Source organism: Mesoplodon densirostris, chromosome 6 (assembly GCF_025265405.1).
Source record: "Mesoplodon densirostris isolate mMesDen1 chromosome 6, mMesDen1 primary haplotype, whole genome shotgun sequence".
NCBI lineage: Eukaryota > Metazoa > Chordata > Mammalia > Artiodactyla > Ziphiidae > Mesoplodon > Mesoplodon densirostris.
The window spans coordinates 83,557,083-83,578,982 of record NC_082666.1 but is presented as its reverse complement, the minus strand read 5'-3'; the positions used below and the strand labels follow the sequence as shown (position 1 = coordinate 83,578,982).

The following is a 21,900-nucleotide window of genomic DNA, read 5'->3' as shown; positions in this document are numbered from 1 at the left end:
TCTCCCTCCCACCCCTCTATGTGGTCACAAAGCACCGAGCTGATCTCCCTGTGCTATGCAGCTGCTTCCCACTAGCTATCTATTTTACATTTGGTAGTGTATATATGTCCATGCCACTCTCTCACTTCGTCCCAGCTTATCCTTCCCCCTCCCTGTGTCCTCAAGTCCATTCTCTACGTCTACATCTTTATTCCTGTCCTGCCCCTAGGCTCTTCAGAACCATTTTTTCTTTTTTTAGATTCCATATATATGTGTTAGTATACGGTATTTGTTTTTCTATTTCTTACTTCACTCTGTATGACAGACTCTAAGTCCATCCACCTCACTACAAATAAATCAATTCCATTTCTTTTTATGGCTGAGTAATATTCCATTGTATATATGTACCACATCTTCTTTATCCATTCATCTGTCGATGGATACTTAGGTTGTTTCCATGTCCTGGCTACTGTAAATAGAGCTGCAATGAACACTGTGGTACATAACTCTTTTTGAATTATGGTTTTCTCAGGGTATATGCCCAGTAGTGGGATTGCTGGGTCATATGGTAGTTCTAGTTTTAGTTTTTTGGGTTTTTTTTTGTGTGTGTGTGGTACGTGGGCCTCTCACTGTTGTGGCCTCTCCCGTTGCGGAGCACAGGCTCCGGACGCGCAGGCTCAGCGGCCATGGCTCACGGGCCCAGCCGCTCCGCGGCATGTGGGATCTTCCCGGACCACGGCACGAACCCGTGTCCCCTGCATCGGCAGGTGGACTCTCAACCACTGCGCCACCAGGGAAGCCCCTAGTTTTAGTTTTTTAAGGAACCTCCATACTGTTCTCCATAGTGGCTGTATCAATTTACATTCCCACCAGCAGTGTAAGAGGGTTCCCTTTTCTCCACACCCTCTCCAGCATTTATTGTTTGTAGACTTTTTGATGGTGGCCATTCTGACCGGTGTGAGGTGATACCTCATTGTAGTTTTGATTTGCATTTCTCTAATGATTAGTGATGTTGAGCATCCTTTCACGTGTTTGTTGGCAATCTGTATATCTTCTCTGGAGAAATGTCTATTTAGGTCTTCTGCCCATTTTTGGATTGGGTTTTTTTTTTTTTTGATATTGAGCTGCATGAGCTGCTTGTAAATTTTGGAGATTAATCTTTTGTCAGTTGCTTCATTTGCAAATATTTTTCTATCCATACTTTTGAAAAACCAAAGGGAGAGTTCCTTCCCTCCCTTCCTTCCTTCATTATACAAGTATTTGATTGCCTACTATGTGCTAAACATTGTTATTATTGCTGGGGCTACTGCTGCATACCCACTTTCAAGACAGCTTACAGTTGGGATGGGGGTGTTCTTTTGATCTATGGGCCACTTGCAAATGAATCACCCAAACTATCCTGAGGACTCTGAAATCTGCATCTTTAAACAAGATTCAGTAAGACTCATATGCACATTAAAGCTGAAAAGAGAATCTTCAGATAAACAACAAGGTCACACTGTATAGCACAGGGAACAATATCCAATATCCTTTGATAAACCATAATGGAAAAGAATAAGAAAAAGAAGGCACATATATGTATAACTGAATCAGTTTGCTGTACAGCAGAAATTAACACAACATTGTAAATCAACTATACTTCAATTAAAAAACAAAGAATCTTCAAAGTATAGCTCGAATCCCTCTTCTTTTGTAAAGTCTTCCTAAATCATCTCTGTTCAAAATTTCATCACCCTTCTCCATACTCATGGCCCTTATACTTCACAGCAGCCATTTATAATTAACCATGTCTCGTTATAGCTCTTAAAACACATGATGTAGTGTGATGGTGGGCTCCGGTGTCACACTGCCTTGAGTTCAATTTCCAGATCTATCACCTCTTGCCTATGCAAGTTCTAAGCCTCCAGTTCCACATCGAAATATGGTGATGTTGCCTACTTTATAAGCGCTGCGTTGAGGATTAAATGAGATGACCAATGACAGCACTAAGTTCAGTATTTGGCATAGAGTAAGAATTCAATAAAAGTTGGCAGCTGCTTTTATTTTTCATCATTTTACTTTTCATTTTACCTTCTTGCACTCTTACACACTATTTCCACACTCAGTTGGGGCTGACGGCAAGAAGAATCTTTTGCCTCATACACAGTATGTCACAGTCAGATGTGCTATGATTTTTATTGGGTAGGATGACACTACCAGGCTTTGCAGGCATCTTGTTTTTCTGGCATATGCAAAGAACATAAAACTTTACTTCATCTCAGTCGCACATATGGTTACTCAATAAGATTTAGAATCAGAATGAATAGAGAAATGAAAACTTAATCCTAGATGGTAAGAAATAAGCCCATCTTCTAAGCACAAAATGTCTTTCTTTTTGTCTTGCATGTTCTATTTCAGGTATCATAGTTTATTTTACTAGAAATTTGTTGCTTTGAGCTTGACACATCAAATGCCATAAACAACTTGTTGACGTCAGGATGAATAAATCTTATATGCTAGTGAAATGACATGCCTTTCAATCTGTCAAGTATATTTATCTTATTTATTTTTTTCTCATATTGATAATGGTAAAGTGTATTATGATTAAAATTCTTTAAAAAGAGGGACAGAAAGAATGCTGGAATCAGCTAAATACAAAAAACTAGATGCTAGTGTCACTGGGAACAATTATGCTCTTCTGAACAAATGACACAAAAATCTCCTAGAAGCAAAAAATTATAGGTCAAGAAAATGTGGGCACAGGCAAGATTGATTCAAAACTCAGCCCAAGAACACTTGGTGTAAAAATAGATTTGAATTTTAACTGCATTTCAATATAGAGCTGAGGAATATATTTGAGAATCTTCAAATACAAAGATAGTGATATTCCAGGAAGCCATACAATAAGTCATTTTGCAAAATGTACTGAAATATGCTTTGATTAAAGTGATTAAGCAGCAGATTATGATGTGAAACTATAATGAACCCTGGAAAAAAAAAGTCAGCTTCTCCTATCCCTAGCAAGAAAAATTATATTTGATAGTATTTGGGGTGTTACCATAGACACTATCAAGAACAAAAATTTCTTGGCAATGAATATAATCCACAAATCCTCAAGAGACTAAATTTAAATACTAGGTTTTACATACTTCTTATAAACTCACTAATACACTAGTAGATTGTCTAAGAAATTTTATGGGATAACTGCATAAAAATTAATTTGCTATTAACATCTTATTTAAATTAAAGGATGTGGCAGTAGATGAGCAATTTATAATGTAAATAAATCTATTCTCTTTATGTTCTTTCTCTTTTTAAAAATGTAAATTGTCTCAGACATTTATAGCAATCATGATCTTAGTGAAAAGCCTTTTCTAAGGAGTAATTCATAAATATTTAGGAAGCTGATGCACCAAAGCCCAGTCAGTAATTGTAGGAGAAATTTGCTATAGGTCTTGTCACAAGACCTGTAAGCCCAGGGACCTTGTTCCATTGGGTATTTATGCTTCTTCTAATTCTCAGAATCCCATGGGAAGAAAAGGGTATCTATTTCAATAAATGGTATGCAATCCACCCAAGAGCTCAGCTGAAGAACTAGAACTCAGCCTTGAGTTTTTCCTTTACCCCAAAGCCCATGATCTAATTCTCTCCCTGTTTGCTGTACATGCAAAATGTATAGCAGATCTATCCATTTCTCTCTATCCCCATCACCATCATCTTGACCAGGCTATCCCAACCTCTCCTGATCTACAGAACTAACTTCCAAAATGGTTTACCTGCCTTGCTCCCACACCAGGACTTCTCCAAGGAGAATCTGGAATGATCTTTAAAAATTTTCATCAAGTCATATCTCCCTCCTTAAAAGACTCCATAGGTCTCTTATCATGCTTACCTACTATGACGCCATATGTATACTGGACTTTTCCAACCCTCTCCTCACTTTAGCCATACAGATCTTCCTACTCCTCAAAGCCAGTAACCTTGTTCCAACCACAGGGTCTTCCGAGCTGGCTCTTCCCTCTCCCTGGAATGCACAGGCCAGCTCTTTACAAGGCAGGCTTCTTTTTTTTTTTTTTTTCTTTTTGCGGTATGCGGGCCTCTCACTGTTGTGGCCTCTCCCGTTGCGGAGCACAGGCTCCGGATGTGCAGGCCCAGCGGCCATGGCTCACGGGCCCAGCCGCTCCGCGGCATATGGGATCCTCCCAGACCGGGGCACGAACCCGTATCCCCTGCATCGGCAGGCGGACTCTTAACCACTGCGCCACCAGGGAGGCCCAAGGCAGGCTTCTTCTTATGTTTCAGGTCTCAGCTAAAATATCACTTCCTCCCAGAGGTCTCTCCTTAACCACTGTATGTAAAAATATCTCCGTTACTCCCCATTATTCTACTGTTTTTCTCAGTACTTATTGTTTGCTTTTTTACAGACTGCCTCACCAAATAGGATGAAAGTTCCACCTCTGTCAATCCAACAATCAATTCACAATACCTAGCATAGGAACTGACAATCAGTGGACCATTAATACATGTCTGTTGAATGAATGAATGATTCCATCTAAGGTCTATGTTACCAACAACCTTAGTCTCTTTATATACCTTTCAGAGATGAGAAAAATGAGATCAGAAGTTTCCTTCCAAACACCCCTCTTCTACACCGACTCTTTTTTTGGTGGACTTAAACTGGGAGAAGCTTCCTACTTTGTGTTTTCTCCGAGTGGTGTCATTTTTACAGAATTCTAGGCATAGTGTCCTTTCAGATGGGATTCTTGTCAAGGTGGTGGAGAGGATGGCATATCATAGATAATGATATAATTGCTATGAAATCAGTCAAATCCCAGAGGACACTGTAAAGACCTTTCCCACCCCCAATCTTTCAGCATTACTGCTTAGGATAAATCACAATTTGAATATTTAGAACATGAGACATTTCTAATATATGACATATGACACTTGAAAATGATATCTGACCAGCTCTACAAGGAAAAACTCTGGGGACTGCAACAAGACTGAGAATTACTCTTCTTAAGAAATAGTCTTTATTACTACAGTAATAAGAGCAAAATACATTCAGTGAATAATCACCTAATAGACTCATTCTCTGTTCTCAGTTCAGTCTCTGGGCAACTCAACCATCCATCAAGTTTCTTAGTTTCCTCAACTCAGGAAGGGGATGGAAAACACTGGCTAAATCTCCAGATAATACAAGGTGAATAAGCCTGTTGACCAGGGCTTTTCTAGAAATAAAGGATACCTTTGGAAGCTGCATTGTTTTAAGCCATGGACCATCAGTTAAGGTACAAAGTTGAGTCCAGTGAGAATTGGCTTCTACATAATTTGAACTTGCAAAGTGCTAGAGGACACAGTGTATTGTCTGTGTGTGTGTAGACATAACAAAGCTATTTTCATGCACAGTCCTGGCAGAAAGCCCGTGGTAACTGCTCTGTGAGTCTGGTTACAATTATGTTACTATAGGGAACAATCCAGGACAGTACATCCTTTCTCTGTCCACTCAGCCTCACATGGAAATGTGTGCTGTTTCTACCGCACAAACCCCTTTTTCAGCTCTCCTGCCTGACTACATTTTAATTTTCTTCACCCTCCTTACAGTATATGGCAGCCATTTATGCCAGAAATCTCAGCTAAATTCTAAGCCAGAACTACAACATTACAATACAGGAGAAACTCTAAGAGTATGTGAAAGGAAGGACATGTGTAATAACTCCTTCTTTAACCTGTAATTATACAGAACCTGAGCATTTATGCCTGTATTCTCACTATCTGTGCACGTGCTAAGTTCTAATTGAAATAAATAAAACTCTCCTAAAAGGAGAGTTGGTATATCCTCTGTTATTTTACCTTAATCACCAAATGCATTTGTGCTCCCCGCCCACTGCAACATTTCATACAGCTGAATGTGGCCCTTGGGAGAATTTTTAATGGAAAATTTTATACTGAAATGTGTTTTTAATTAAAACAAAACAAAGAAGATAAGAACAGTTTACAAGATATCAGGCTTAAGATGCTAACTCCAATATTTAGAAATGTTTATGCCTATCATATCTTTCATATGTGGCCTCCCTTCAAGATGGTCAGTTCTAGAACTTTGAAGCCCCTCAATTAGTTACTTTAACTCAGTTTGTTAAAAACTCCAGACTTCCTTTCAACTGTCTTAGGTATTAACTTCTCACAATAATTGCATCCCAAAGATTTTGGGCAGTGGCCCATTTTTTCTTGCACTGGAAATATATATAGGTAAGAGAGAGACTATAATGAAAGGTAAAACAAAGATATAAAGTGCTTGATGAAGGGGAACTGCATAACATTTATATAGATGGACTTTTTAGGTCTTACAGAAATGCAGATGATAAGTTTAATTTCCTAAGAAAGAATTTTCGGGATAGTTTTCTGAAAACAGCATATGAGGTGAATCTTCCTGTGGCCCAACGCATCTTTAATTCTTCACACGTTGATCTTTCCATGTCTCACGTTAACTCTTCCACTGAAGAATTCAGTGGAATTTTAGCTTCTTCTGGAAGCTAAAAGAGGGAATACCATCATGTCTTTATTTTACCCAGGTTAAGCCCAGTTCTAAGGAATGATAAGTAAACTGGGTAAGAGATGGGCTGTGGCAGTGTGTGAGAGGAGTCACTATGCAACACCAATGAGAGAAACTGAGAGGTAAAAATAATATATAATATTGAGCAATTCCGTTAACCTCATTTCCCTTGTACCAAAAATAAGAAGGTTGGAATAGATGGATTAATTTAATGTTTGTTTAGAATTGAACTTGTTCAAAACATGGTGTTTAAGGTGTCATAGAGATTATACAAATGCTATGGCACCAAGGTTCCAATTTGGATCATCATTGAGTCTGACTGTTTCAATTTTCATCCAAATCCTGCACGTCCCACCACCTTTCCACCAAAACTATTTCACAGATTTTCTTAAATTATTTGTGCATGAATGCAGGTGTCCATATGCCCCCTAATGATATTTTAAGATCCTCTGAAGGCAAGTGACATAGTTTACATATACTTGAATGATGTCCTGCCTAATTCACTTAGCTCTTAGCATGATGCTTTAAAAATTATTTTTATCTCTAGGCAGGAAACACAAGAGAAGGAAAAGACCTACAATACCAAACCCAAAACAATTAAGAAAAATGGTAATAGGAACATACATATCGATAATTACCTTAAATGTAAATGGATTAAATGCTCCAGCCAAAAGATGTAGACTGGCTGAATGGATACAAAAACAAGACCCATATATATGCTGTCTACAAGAGATCCACTTCAGACCTAGGGACACATACAGACTGAAAGTGAGGGGATGGAAAAAGATATTCCACGCAAATGGAAATCAAAAGAAAGCTGGAGTAGCAATTCTCATATCAGACAAAATAGACTTTAAAATAAAGACTATTACAAGAGACAAAGAAGGACACTACATAATGATAAAGGGATCAATCCAAGAAGAAGATATAACAATTGTAAATACTTATGCACTGAACATAGAAAATGCTATGTAACACGATAATAGTAGGGGACTTTAACACCCCACTTTCACCAATGGAAAGATCATCTAAAATGAAAATAAATAAGGAAACACAAGTATTAAATGACACATTAAGCAAGATGGACTTAATTTATATTCATAGGACATTCCATCCCAAAACAACAGAATACACTTTCTTCTCAAGTGCTCATGGAACATTCTCCAGGATAGATCATATCTTGGGTCACAAATTAAGCCTTGGTAAATTTAAGAAAATTGAAATCATATCAAGTATCTTTTCCGACCACAACACTATGAGACTAGATACCAATTACATGAAAAAAATCTGTAAAAAATACAAACACATGGAGGATAAACAATATGCTACTAAATAACCAAGAGATCACTGAAGAAATCAAAGAGGAAATCAGAAAATACCTAGAAACAAATGACAATGAAAATACTACAACCCAAAACCTATGGGAGGCAGCAAAAGCAGTTCTAAGAGGGAAGTTAATAGCAATACAATCCTACCTCAAGAAACAAGAAACATCTCGAATAAACAACCTAACCTTAAACCTAAAGCAATGAGAGAAAGAAGAACAAAAAAACCCCCAAAGTTAGCAGAAGGAAAGAAATCATAAAGATCAGATCAGAAATAAGTAAAAAGAAATGAAGGAAATGATAGAAAAGATCAATAAAACTAAAAGCTGGTTCTTTGAGAAGATAAACAAAATTGATAAACCGTTAGCCAGACTCATCAAGAAAAAGAGGGAGAGGACTCAAATCAATAAAATTAGAAATGAAAAAGAAGTTACAACACACACTGCAGAAATACAAAACATCCTAAGAGACTACTACAAGCAACTCTATGCCAATAAAATGAACAACCTGGAAGAAATGGACAATTTCTTAGAAGGGTATAACCCTCCAAGACTGAACCAGAAAGAAATGGAAAATATGAACATACATATCACAAGCACTGAAATTGAGACTGTGATTAAAAATCTTCCAACAAACAAAAGCCCAGGACCAGATGGCTTCACAGGTGAATTCTATCAAACATTTAGAGAAGAGCTAACACCTATCCTTCTCAAACTCTTCCAAAATATAGCAGAGGGAAGAACACTCCCAAACTCATTCAACAAAGCCACCATCACCCTGATACCAAAACCAGGCAAGGATGTCACAAAGAAAGAAAACTATAGGCCAATATCACTGATGAACATAGATGCAAAAATCCTCAACAAAATACTAGCAAAGAGAGTCCAACAGTACACTCAAAGGATCATACACCATGATCAGTGGGGTTTATCCCAGGAACGCAAGGATTCTTCAATATATGCAAATCAATCAATGTGATAAACCAAATTAACAAACTGAAGGAGAAAAACCATATGATCATCTCAATAGATGCAGAAAAAGCTTTCGACAAAATTCAACACCGATTTATAATAAAACCTCCCAGAAGGTAGGCATAGAGGGAACTTACCTCAACATAATAAAGGCCATATATGACAAACCCATAGCCAACATTGTTCTCAATGGTGAAAAACTGAAACCATTTTCTCTAACATCAGGAACAAGACAAGGTTATCCGCTCTCACCACTATTATTCAACATAGTGTTGGAAGTTTTAGCCACAGCAATCAGAGAAGAAAAAGAAATAAAAGGAATCCAAATCGTTAAAGAAGAAGTAAAGCTGCCACTCTTTGCAGATAACATGATACTATATAGAGAGAATCCTAAAGATGCTACCAGAAAACTACTAGAGCTAATCAATGAATTTGGTAAAGTCACAGGATACAAAATTAATGCACAGCAATCTCTTGCACTTCTATACACTAATGATGAAAAATCTGAAAAAGAAATTAAGGAAACACTCCCATTTACCACTGCAACAAAAAGAATAAAATACCTAGGAATAAACCTACCTAACGAGACAAAAGACCTGTATGCAGAAAACTATAAGACATTGATGAAAGAAATTAAAGATGATGCAAACAGACGGAGAGATATACCATGGTCTTGGATTGGAAGAATCAACATTGTGAAAATGACTATACTACCCAAAGCAATCTACAGGTTCAGTGCAATCCCTATCTAACTACCAGTGGCATTTTTCACCAAACTAGAACAAAAAATTCACAATTTGTATGGAAACACAAATGACCCCAAAAAGCAAAAGCAATCTTGAGAAAGAAAAACAGAGCTGGAGGTATTAGGCTCCTTGCCTTCAAACTATACTACAAAGCTACAGTAATCAAGACAGTATGGTAGTGGCACAAAAACAGCAATATAGATCAGTGGAACAGGATAGAAAGCCCAGAGATAAACCCACACACATATGTTCACCTTATCTTTTATAAAGGAGACAAGAATATATAGTGGAGAAAAGACAGCCTCTTCAATAAGTGGTGCTGGGAAAACTGGACAGCTACATGTAAAAGAATGAAATTAGAACAGTCCCTAACAACATACATAAAAATAAACTCAAAATGGATTTAAGACCTAAATGGAAGTCCAGATGCTATAAAACTCTTAGAGGAAAACATAGGCAGAACACTCTATGACATAAATCACAGCAAGATCTTTTTTGACCCACCTCCCTGAGTAATGGAAATAAAATCAAAAATAAACAAATGGGACCTAATGAAACATCAAAGCTTTTGCACAGCAAAGGAAACCATAAACAAGACGAAAAGACAACCCTCAGAATGGGAGAAAATATTTGCAAACGAAGCACCTGACAAAGGATTAATCCCAAAATATTCAAGCAGCTCATGCAGCTCAGTATCAAAAAAACAAACAACCCAATCCAAAAATGGGCAGAAGACCTAAATGGACATTTCTCCAAAGATATACAGATTGCCAACAAATACATGAAAGAATGCTCAATATCACTAATCATTAGAGAAATGCAAATCAAAACTACAATGAGGTATCACCTCACACCAGTCAGAATGGCCATCATAAAAAAATCTACCAACAATAAATGCTGGAGAGGGTGTGGAGAAAAGGGAACCCTCTTGCACTGTTGGTGGGAATTCAAATTGATACAGCCACAATGGAAAACAGTATGGAGGGTCCTTAAAAAACTAAAAATAGAACTACCATATGACACAGCAATCTCACTACTGGGTATATACCCTGAGAAAACCATAATTCAAAGGAGTCATGTACCACAATGTTCATTGCAGCATTATTTACAATAGCCAGGACATGGAAGCCACCTAAGTGTCCATCGACAGATGAATGGATAAAGAAGGTGTGGCACATATATACAATGGAATATTACTCAGCCATAATAAGAAACAAAATTGAGTTATTTGTAGCGAGGTGGATGGACCTAGATACAGAGTGAAGTAAGTCAGCAACAGAAAAACAAATACCATATGCTAACACACACACACACACACACATATATATATATATATGAATCTAAAAAAAAATGGTTCTGAAGAACCTAGTGGCAGGACAGGAATAAAGACACAGATGTAGAGAATGGACTTGAGGACACGGGGAGGGGGAGGGGGAAGGGTAAACTGGGACGAAGTGAGAGAGTGGCATGGACATATATACACTACCAAATGTAAAACAGATAGCTAGTGGGAAGCACCTGCGTAGCAGAAGGAGATCAGCTTGGAGCTTTGTGACCACCTAGAGGGGTGGGATAGGGAGGGTGGGAGGGAGACTCAAGAGGGAGGGGATATGGGGATATACGTATTCGTATAGCTGATTCACTTTGTTATACTGCAGCAATTAAGACAACATTGTAAAGCAAATATACTCCAATAAAGATGTTAAAAAATTATTTTTAGTATGCAATAGATATTGATTACATACACATAAATAAAGACTGTAAGATACAATCTTTAGTCTCAAGGAGTTTAAGCCTTGTTTGGAAGATAATACATACAAAAACATCTGTAGTACAAGAACAGAAGTTGTCTAAGCTATCTAGAACTATATTCTCTCTCTATGTATTCTACAATCTTGTTCTACATATACCTATATGGTATATTCTATAAACCAGTGGTAATATGACAATTGAAATAAGAGAACAGATAGATAATAAGAAGAAAGTAGATGAACCTACCTAGGAATGTGTGTGTATGTATGCATGCATATGTGTAGAACACCAAGGGCAGCTAATGTTTAATGTGTACCAGGTCTATTTCTAGTATATATAGAATACATATATGCATATATAGAATAGATATATGTATAGAATGGAATACACATTATAGAATATACAGAATAGAACAGAATAACAGCTGCCACCCCAATTTATTTATTTTCTAAATTTAGATCTGGATATATTAAATGTTCTCAAAGGATAGTATCCTTGTGGCCCCTGAGATATGAAATCTGAGGAAAAGGCTTTGGGTCACTTAAAACAGGAATTTGTGGCAGATTCCTTGTATCAGTGCTAAATAATTTCAGATGTTTCTACCCAACTCAGTCCCTTTTATTTACCATTCACTGTGCAACATTTCTTGTTTGCCGAGTACATACTGTTCAAATTTCCAGTGAAAAACCATTTGCGATTCAAGGCAAAAAGCTTTCTTTGGTGAACTTAAATTCTGAATTTCCTGAGCTAATGCTGATAATTTAACATATAAAACACTACTAAAATAGCTTTCCTTTGCTAATAGTTGCAGACTCAAGGCAGGAAAACTTTCAGTAAAACAGAGTTTATGATTCTGAATACTAGGTTTATATGAATGTCAGTTATTTCAATTGTATTTTATAAACCATTTTATATGAAATATCATTGCTAGCAACATATTTTTTTCTTTCTACAGGTCTGGGGTACTGGTAATATATACCAGCATTGAGATACAAAGCACCTTACCAATGTGACTTGATGTTTTTCTAGGTTGCTCACTCAACACTATTAGTTATGTTTCACTACTTTCTTCATTTAAGAAACCTGCTCCCAGGTTCCTCGGACAACTGAAAATAGAATTACCATATGATCCAGCAATCCCACTCCTGGGCATATATGCAGAGAAAACTCTAATTCAAAAAGATACATGCACCCCTATGTCCACAGCAGCACTATTCACAATAGCCAAGACATGGAAACAATAAATGTCCATCTACAGATGAATGGATCAAAAAGATGTGGTATATACATATATACAGTGGAATACTACTCAGCCATAAAAATGAACACAATAATGTCTTTTGCAGCAACATGGATAAAACTAGAGATTATCATACTAAGTGAAGTAAGTCAGAACAAGAAAGACAAATAGTATATGGTATCACTTATGTGTGGAATGTAAAATATGGCATAAATGAACTTATCTACGAAACAGAAACAGATTCACGGACATAGAGAACAGACTAGAGGTTGCCAAGGGGGAGGGGTTTGGGGGAGGGGTGGAGTGGGAGGTTGAGGTTAGCAGATGTAAGGTGTTATACATGGAATGGATAAACAACAAGGTCTTACTGTATAGCAGAGAACTATATTCAGTATCCTATGATAAACCATAATGGAAAATATTAAAAAAAGAATGTGTATATATGTATAACTAAATCACTTTGTTGTACAGCAGAAATTAACACAACATTGTAAATCAACTATACTTCAATAAAAAATAAATAAAGAAACCTGCTCCCAGGACACTTATTTTACTTAAACTTTTCCAGTTACACTATATAAAAAGATGTCATTTTAAGTAGCAATGGACCAAATGATAATTAGTTTACTTGTAATCACTGATTACATATTCCCTATTCACTCAACTGAAAAACCAGAAAATTCCCCCCAAATCCACAAAAGCCAAACAACAGAAATATTATAAACCTCTGAACCAATACATATGTGATGAGGGCACCCCAAAACAGAAACAGTTTTCTTGCCTCTCTTTTAAGATGCCAGTGTCTTCTCTTATTCTGAAATTGTTCCTGATTTTTAGAAGGGAAAATAGTTAGAGCTTCTTGCACCCAGGTAACATTTTTAGGGGCAGGAGGAAATTGTTTAGTAATTAGAAAGGCAAAGTTATGATCAGACTGTCAGAGGTGGCTATAGAGCTTAAAGAGGCTCAGACTCAGGAAAAAAAGGAAAGGAGGTAGGTTTTTAGAACTGAGAATCCTTCCAGTCTTGGGAGTGGTACACTTTTACCCAAGGATCTGGGGGTGTGTTACAGTGGAGTTTCTTACAACACATGTTGTTACATACCCCATAGGATAAGGATGGCCTGGGAGTCCTATTAGTTACCACAGCAGAGTTAATGACCAAACTTTTGTTGCATTCAGATAAGAGATCTGAACACTTTAAGCTTCTCTGTTTCTATGTTTTGTTTTTGTTTTCTCTTCCCTTAGTTTCCTAAGAAGATTTTTTGGAAAGCTCCAACCTTAGCAGAGCAAGAAGACTCACAATGCAGAGGGGTCAACATTTGGAGTAGCATCCAGAGTAGGACCCACAGTCCTACTGATCCAGGCAAATGTGCTGATGCAAGCAAGCACGTGGGGACGTAAGGGAAGCAGGCTGTGAAGAAGCTAGGAGGTGGCAGTTTTCCCTGAGTATATACTACTGTAACCTAGTGACATTAGGAGAAACGATGCATTTCTCCTTGTCGGGCAGAAAGAGCTGGGCTATGCAGCTGGACAGGGACTGGCAGTCCCTGCCTGCAGCTTTTCATCTGAACACTCAGCCTCATCCAGTGACTCATCTGACCTGAGCAGGGGGTGAATATCTGAAGTGCTGGACAGAGTCCTGGGCCAGAATTCTGCCCAGCTCTGGCTTTCTCTCTTCCCTCCTTATAAGGGAGTACAGTGGTCCACCTCCCCACCCCAATCCTTGTCTTCTCTTTCTGTGGTTTCATTTATGCATGGTTAACCATGGTCCAAAAATATTACATGGAAAATTCCAGAAACAAACAATTCATAAGTTTAAATTGTACAGCGTTCTGAGTAGTGCGATGAAATCTCATACTGTCCAGCCCTGTCCTACCTGGGATCATCAACCATGGCGTGGTGATCCAGATTACCCAAAGATGACCCTCCTTCTGACGTATCATCAGAAGGTCAGTAGTAGCCTAACACTACGTCACGATGCCTACGCCATTCACGTCACTTCATCTCAGCACGGAGGCATTTTATCATCTCACATCATCACAAGAAGAGTGAGTATGGTTCTATAAGATGTTTTGAGAGAGACCACATTCACATAACTTTTAATATAGTATATTGTTATAATTGTTCTATTTTTAGTTATTGTTCTTCATTTCTTACTGTGCCTAATTTATAAATTAAACTTTGTTATAGGTATGTACTTATAGGAAAAATCATAGTACATATAGGGCTTGGTACTATCTGTGGTTAAAGGCATCCACTGGGGGTCTTGGAACGTGGGTAACAGGGAACTACTATCAGGCTCTTCAACATGTGATAGCAAAGGCTGAATCTCAAAATACCAAGGTTTAAGTGTTGTTAAGAAGTACTAGTGGTGGAGGCTGGGTAACTGGGTGAGGTACACTTACCAAGGGTTAAACTTAGCTTTGTTTAGAACAACTGCAACCTTGGTACACTGTTACTTGAGCTCTTTGCTATGTAGATACTTTTGTCTCCTGTGGGAGGCCCATTGCTTATTGATGCTAGTTTAACATCCATGCCTGACCCACTCTTTAGGTACTCAAACCTCTTCCTCCCAACTTTCAGCTTCACTTACAGGCAAAGATTGGCCTGTAGGACAAACCAATAGAGATGCAAGGAAAGGTTTATTCTTTCTCACCTGATCTGGTTGTTTACTATATACTTTGGCCACATGATCGGACTAGACTGTTTAAAATCTTAAAATACAGTGGATTTTCTACATAAACTCTAGCCTAGGACCTTCCTTCCACCCATTACAGTTTTGGCAAAAATCAATCTTAAAAAAATGCTCAAAATGCAAAGGGAAAGAAAACAGGCAGCTTTCCAGTGTGTTCCCCAGTCCCAAAGCAACCTTATCCAACTGCGTGTGTTGTATGAGGCATAAAATTAAGGATTTTTCATTTGAGCTTAAATAGTGGTTAAAAGAATTATTGTTGAAAATATTAGTGTTATAGTAGTATTTCAAGGAACTCAGTAGCATGTGCTGTATAGCCACAGTTACGGTACTTGGTTGCCAAATTTGAGATTATATCGTTTTTTTGGGAAACGGGGAGGTGCAGGAAGAATTCCTGATTTTTTTTTTTTAGTAGTTTGTGGACAGGAGACTATTCCAGAGAAACAACCCAGAATTTCAAAATGAGGACGATATATTTTTCAAAATCCAACTTACAGTCACCAAATTAAAAACACAGACACTTAATCTGCTGTCAGAACAGTCCAGTGAAAAGTTATAAAGTGATAACAGGATAAGTGCCAGCTCCTCGCTAAACTTTTAACACTTTAAAAGATAAAATATGTTGAAGTGATTTAATATTTAACCCTGCCAAAACAAAAGAAATCCAAACATTGATGGGAGCTTGAACATCTCTCAATGTCAATGCTTAGGGGCAGGAGGTCACCAAAAGATATGGTACCTGCTACGGTCTGAATATCTCTGTCCCCTTAAAATTCATATGTTGAAACTTAACACCCAATGTGAGAGTATTAGGAGGTAGGGCCTTTGGGAGGTGATTAGGTTACAAGGCTGGAGCCCTCTTTAATGGGATCAGTGCCCTTATAAGAGAAATTTATCCAGAGATCTCCCTTGCCCCTTTCTTCTACCATGTAAAGCCAACTAGGAAGTGGGTCCTTGCCAGACAGTAAGTCTGCTGGCACCTTGATCTTGGACTTTCCAGCTTCGAGAGCTGTGAGAAATAAGTGTTTGTTGTTTATAAGCTACTCAGTTTATGGTATTTTGTTATAGCAGCTTGAATAGACTAAGACAGCACCATATCCAGAGCCTGTGTTTTTCTGCCTGTCTCAGTCCAAGGAATTACACATGACTTAGCAATTTACTGAATCCATATTACACTGAGGCCCAACTGCCTTGACAGAGGCTGTGTGCCTTATAGAGAGTCAGCTGTAAATGTTGGGAAGCCAATATGTACAGGGAATGAAACAGTACTGTTCTTATTAATACCCAAGTCTCATCATGATTCTTGTATTCTTTCCCTGTCACCTGCTATTGCTCTACATCAGGTTTATATGAAAGAATCTTTCCATTCCTTCCTAGGGCAGAGATGCAAGGCTATTTTTGGAAAAACACTTATGTCATTACTTCAATTCCTTTTTGTTATGATCCTCTTGTAGGGATGGCCTCAGAGTTCAGGCCCACAATCCCTTTTATAAAATCCTTGGACCAGATGTGTTCGGAATTCAAAATTTTTTCAGATATGGTGTCCTTAGCATATGGTACACAAAACTTCCAGTGGGGTCCAAGCTAGTGCCTCATAATCAAATATATTAATGCTTCTACAGTGAAATGTATGAATTTTCACAATACATAAAGACTGAAAATAGTTTCACATCAGTTCTGGGCAAGCTTTGCCATCAAATGAGTTTTGGTATCAAATGTGCAAAAAACAACTTTCAGTTTTCAGGCCATTTTGGCTTTTGAAATTGAGGGTAAGGGAGTGTAGATCTCTATTAGGTTTTCAAAGAGTTAAGACAAACTAATCTATTGGTGCTTAGAGAAAGAAGAGAGGAGACCTACCACCATATAAATCTACCCTAAGAACCTAAAATAACCTGAGGGGGCCTTTCAAAGGGATCTTTTAAACACCAAATTTGACTACATTAAGAAGGATTTAAGTTAAGTGGGTTGTCTTTCTTCCTGGGCTCCTGTCATATGACCTTGACGTGTTTTGTCCCCCAGAGTGAGTCTGTGACGGTTCTATTGTCATGGAATCTGAGCTGCATTGCTGTCCTGCAGGGAAAGGAACCAGAAGTGGGCAGACCTAAGCTTTCTGAGACTCACAGAACATTCCGCGACTCAACAAGGCAAGAGTGTTAGAGCCAACTGGCATGCTTGCACTATGACTCCACAATAAAGTAATTACACAGTTTGATTTTTTAAGAAGATAAAAACCAAAAAAGTTGCCTTTTCCCTTAACAGAGGGGAAGCTTTTCTTAAGGCCTAATCTTTGCAGTTTTAAAGGTGGAATTGGGAAGATTATATTCTGGCTTGTTGTGCTCGAGATTGTATACTAGCAAAGGGGTAAACTGTCCTTGAGCTGAGGGGCTGTCGCCAGTGGAGACATATGGAGATAAAGGCTTACTTGGCTTCCAGGGCCAGTGCAATGATGCCTGCAGCCATGGGGGCTGAGGCCGATGTCCCAGTGTGGTTGTCCGTGCAACGCTGCCTCAGATCCGTAGTGATCTAGAAGACAGAAGTGGAAAATTTAGGGCTCTGGGGTCAGTGTGAGTCACATGCAAGTAAAAAGAAATTTACTCATAAAACTGGAATGGAGGGGTGTTGAAATAGTTGTTTTAAATTCCTTGTTCCTGCACTCCTGTGACCGTATCACTTCCAGAGAATCGCCTGTGTGAATCAACTCAGAAAAGGGGAGGGTTTGGAAATTGGATTCCACTTGTGCTACAACCAGGGTGAGGACTAAGGTGAGCCTTTGGCCCGAAACATATGGGTTGTGCAAGTGTATCCTTAAATTTTACACCCTAGGCACCTCACTTGCCTCTCTCTGGTCCCAGCTTTAGTTAAAACGAAAGTTCTTTCATTACTCCAACATTTTAAATAATCAAACATGTTGAGCCAACAACCAGACACTGAGTCAAGCACCCAGCATAAGGAATAAAAGCACAGGGTCTTGCTCCTGCCCTCCTAAAACTATTACATTGGAAAAGCTGCAGGTTTCAAGCAAAAGATTTATTCTGCCCTAGAAGGAACTTTGCTTACAGACTCATTTTTAGAATGCACAGAAATGTGACTTGGATGAACCAAGACTTCCTGATAGATTTAACACAAACACTAAAAACAAGGTTGAAGCCAGTGTACTTGATGTGAAATGAACAGCTCTAAGTCCATGCTTGTATATTATAGGAGATTAGCCATTTTCCATTTTTTAAAAATCAAAATGTGAGAACTAGAACGTTTTTTCCCCTTGGTTTGAATCTAGTTCACTTCAGCTGTGGCTGAATAACATGCCCACCAGCAAGGGCAGTGTTTCTCAACCTTTCTTCCATGATCATTTCATGAAAGAAGAAAAATTAATTGCAGAATCTTCATAACAAGAGAAATAAAGCACTATGGTATATAATTTTGCAAACCACTGTAATATCTAAGATCCTCCCTCCCTGATAAGAATCCTTTTTCGCCCCCTTGGGACTAATAGCCCTCCTGCTGAGAAGCTACAAGGCTTGTGAGATGAACTTAGGCGTCTCATTGTAGTTATTGGAAGACATTGGTAAAGCTTTCTCAGTCATCAAGACAAGTATATTGCCCATATTTTACAGGTAAGAAAACTGAGGTGAAAGGTCAGCAGAAAGGTGTAGGGGGATAGAGGTGGCGAAAACAAAGCCTTGCTTTTCTAAGGTGCATCCTTCAAGAGAAGAACGCAGATTAGCTGATTTGGAAAGAAATTTGCTCATCACCGAAAGAAAGCACTGCATAACTCTTTAGAAATGAGTCCCCCACTAAAAGTTTCCTCAGTGTCACGTGAGGATGTCTGAAGGGACTCTTTAATTATCTGTCATGAATCGAGATTGACATCCCGGGATTTAGTTTCACACGAGGCCATCAGTGCTCACTGTCTGTTCTTTATGCCTTTTGACACCACTAATATTACCAGATTAGCCATACCAGAGAGGCACTGATACAAAAGAAATGGGAGAAAGGGTAAAAATATAGAGAACCATGTAGATAGGTGGTGGGAGAGAGGAGACGAGCCTTGCACTCTTTTCTGGAATAACTGAGAGCTGGGCAAGAGCCCAACCGCGTGTTTGGCAAGCAAGGCAAGTTGTTTCTAGATTCACAGGCGTGATTAGCTAGCCATCCTCTGAGCCTCCACAGTGGATGCTCGCAAGATGTCTGGGTAAATAGAGCCCTACCCACTTCTACATTAAGAAACTTCTGAGATTTTTCAGTTGTTGACGTTAAAAAGGTATTTCTTTTTGGAGGGGGCCAGGTTAAAAAAAAACACATGACACAGATTTACCCTTTTAACAACTTTTTAAGTGTACAGTACAGTATTGCTAATTATATGCACTTTGCTGTGCAATCCTAGAGCTCTACATTTTCACCTTGCCTGACTGAAACTCTACCCATTAAACAACTCCCCATGCTCCCTCCCCAGCCCCTGGCAACCAGCATTCTACTGTTTGCTTCTGTGACTGTCACTGCTCTAGGTACCTCATGTAAGTGGAATTATGCAGCATTTGTCTTTTTTGTGATTGGCTTATTTCACTTAGAATAATGTCCTCAAGGCTCATCCGTGTTGTAGCATGTGGCAGGATTTCCTTTTTAGGCTGCATAATATTCCATTGTATTATATAGTATATTTTCTTTGTTCATTCATCTGTCAACTGGCACTTGGGATGCTTCTACCTCTTGGCTATTGTGAAAAATGCTGCAATAAACATAAGTGTGTAAGTATCTCTTCCAGATCCTGTTTTCAATTCTTTTTTTTTTTTAAAGACCAACTCCTTTAGACCCACAGCTGGCCTTTTTGTAATTCTTTCTTTCTTTTCTTTTCTATCCTTCCTCCCTTCCTTCCTTCCTTCTTTATGGCAGCGTTGGGTCTTCGTTGCTGTGCTAGGGCCTTCTCTAGTTGTGGCGAGTGGTGGCTACTCTTCATTGTGGTGCGCAGGCTTCTCATTGCGGTGGCTTCTCTTGCTGTGAAGCATGGGCTCTAGGAACGTGGGCTTCAGTAGTTATGGCTCCCGGGCTCCAGAGCGCAGGCTCAGCAGTCATGGTGCACTGGGCTTAGCCGCTCCGCAGCATGCGGGATCCTCCTGGACCAGGGCTCAAACTCGTGTCCCCTGCATTGGCAGGCGGACTCTTAACCACTGCACCACCAGGGAAGTCCTCAGATCCTGTTTTCAGTTCTTTTGGATATGTACTCAGAAGTGGGATCGATGGATTGTTAAAAAGTGATTTCTATTTCATTTGAAATGATGGGTGAATTTGAAGCCTTATTTTCCAAAGGCCTGGTCCCTAAGTCAATGTTTAAACACCCCAGCAGCAGCCTGTTTCCAGGTCTCCAGATATACTGTTGTTGAGAGGTGGCCTTGCCTGCATTTTTCTCATTTTACCTCACCCTCACGGTCACATTCTTTTGCCAAGTTTTTTTTTTTTTCAATGACTTGTGCCTGAATTCAAGATTTTTCATGATGTTTTCTCACTTGGCTCATTTTGCTTATTCTTCAGCTGCACCAGACACTTTCAATGTACAGAAACAAATCCAGAATAGAGATGCCAAGTGTGTGCAGCATTTGCGAGTGTAATAAATAGCTACCTCCAGCCTCACCTCCAGTGAACAATAAAAATGTTATGATGTTGGGTTGGCCATAGGAATATGCTCCATCCAAACAGGGTCCGCAGGTATATACACAAATGATTTATACGTAAGTAAACAGCCACTTAGTACTTTTATATATAAACACCAATATACTGTTAAATGCTATTAATATAGGCAAGTTTGTGGAATTCCACATCATCATCATTGTGCTTTTATTTTTTTTTCCGGTCACTTTAACTAAATGAAACTTGAGTAGTGAGTAGGGGTAGAAAGGGAGTGGAACAGGAAGGTGCTGGAGAGGAGGGAGGTTAAAAGGAATGGAGAGAAAAGAAACAAAAACATCCTCACTCCCTTCTCATCCTGCTTTAAGTGCAAACTCCAGCTGGGTCATTTCAAGAGGAAGTTACTGTCAGTGGTGCAGATATTGAGGTGTAAATTACCAGAAAGATCTAAGGCAGGTTTTCATCATTAAGAGAACACACAGCATCAGGAAATTTTTATGTCCATCTTTAGAAAGAAAAGGCAAAGACCACCAAGGAGCATGCAATTTTAAAGAAAAATGATGCTCCCCAAACTGGAACCACATGGGGTAACCCCATTAATCACAACGCATGCATACAAGAACTGACAGTGTAATTTAAAGGAAAAGTTGCATTCAACGGTTGGCCCACATTATGAGGCTGGGAATTCAGAGAGTTGATATGTGAAAACAGAACAATAAAGCGCATTAAGTTTCAATTCCATGTTAGAATGTCTCAGAATTTGGTTTTGGTCCCGCTGGCGCATCTTGCATGCTCTAAATTCCCCAAATTCACTACCCAAATCAGAAACAGAATTTTTCTCCACAGAACTTCTCAGATTGCTCAAGAAAATATCATTTCTGCCCATTAGAGTGAAGGAAACAGGAGATGACACCAGGCCTCACACCAGATCAAAGCTCTCTTGATCAGCAAATTAGATTTTCAGCCTCTCCCGGGATGGGTAGCAGATGGGCTTTTGGACTCCACAAAGTTTGGGATGTCATCTTGATTTGGTGAGATGGGGTGGG

General features: G+C 38.8%; 1 protein-coding gene across 1 annotated transcript in view; it reads right to left on the bottom strand.

The window, feature by feature from the left end:
- Positions 1-21,900, bottom strand: part of PCSK5 (proprotein convertase subtilisin/kexin type 5) — a 334,111-nt gene that overhangs the window by 114,106 nt on the left and 198,105 nt on the right. The window contains exon 9 of the mRNA XM_060102335.1: positions 17,658-17,758. Coding sequence (XP_059958318.1) covers positions 17,658-17,758 — 101 coding nt within the window. The remainder of the gene's footprint in view (positions 1-17,657; positions 17,759-21,900) is intronic.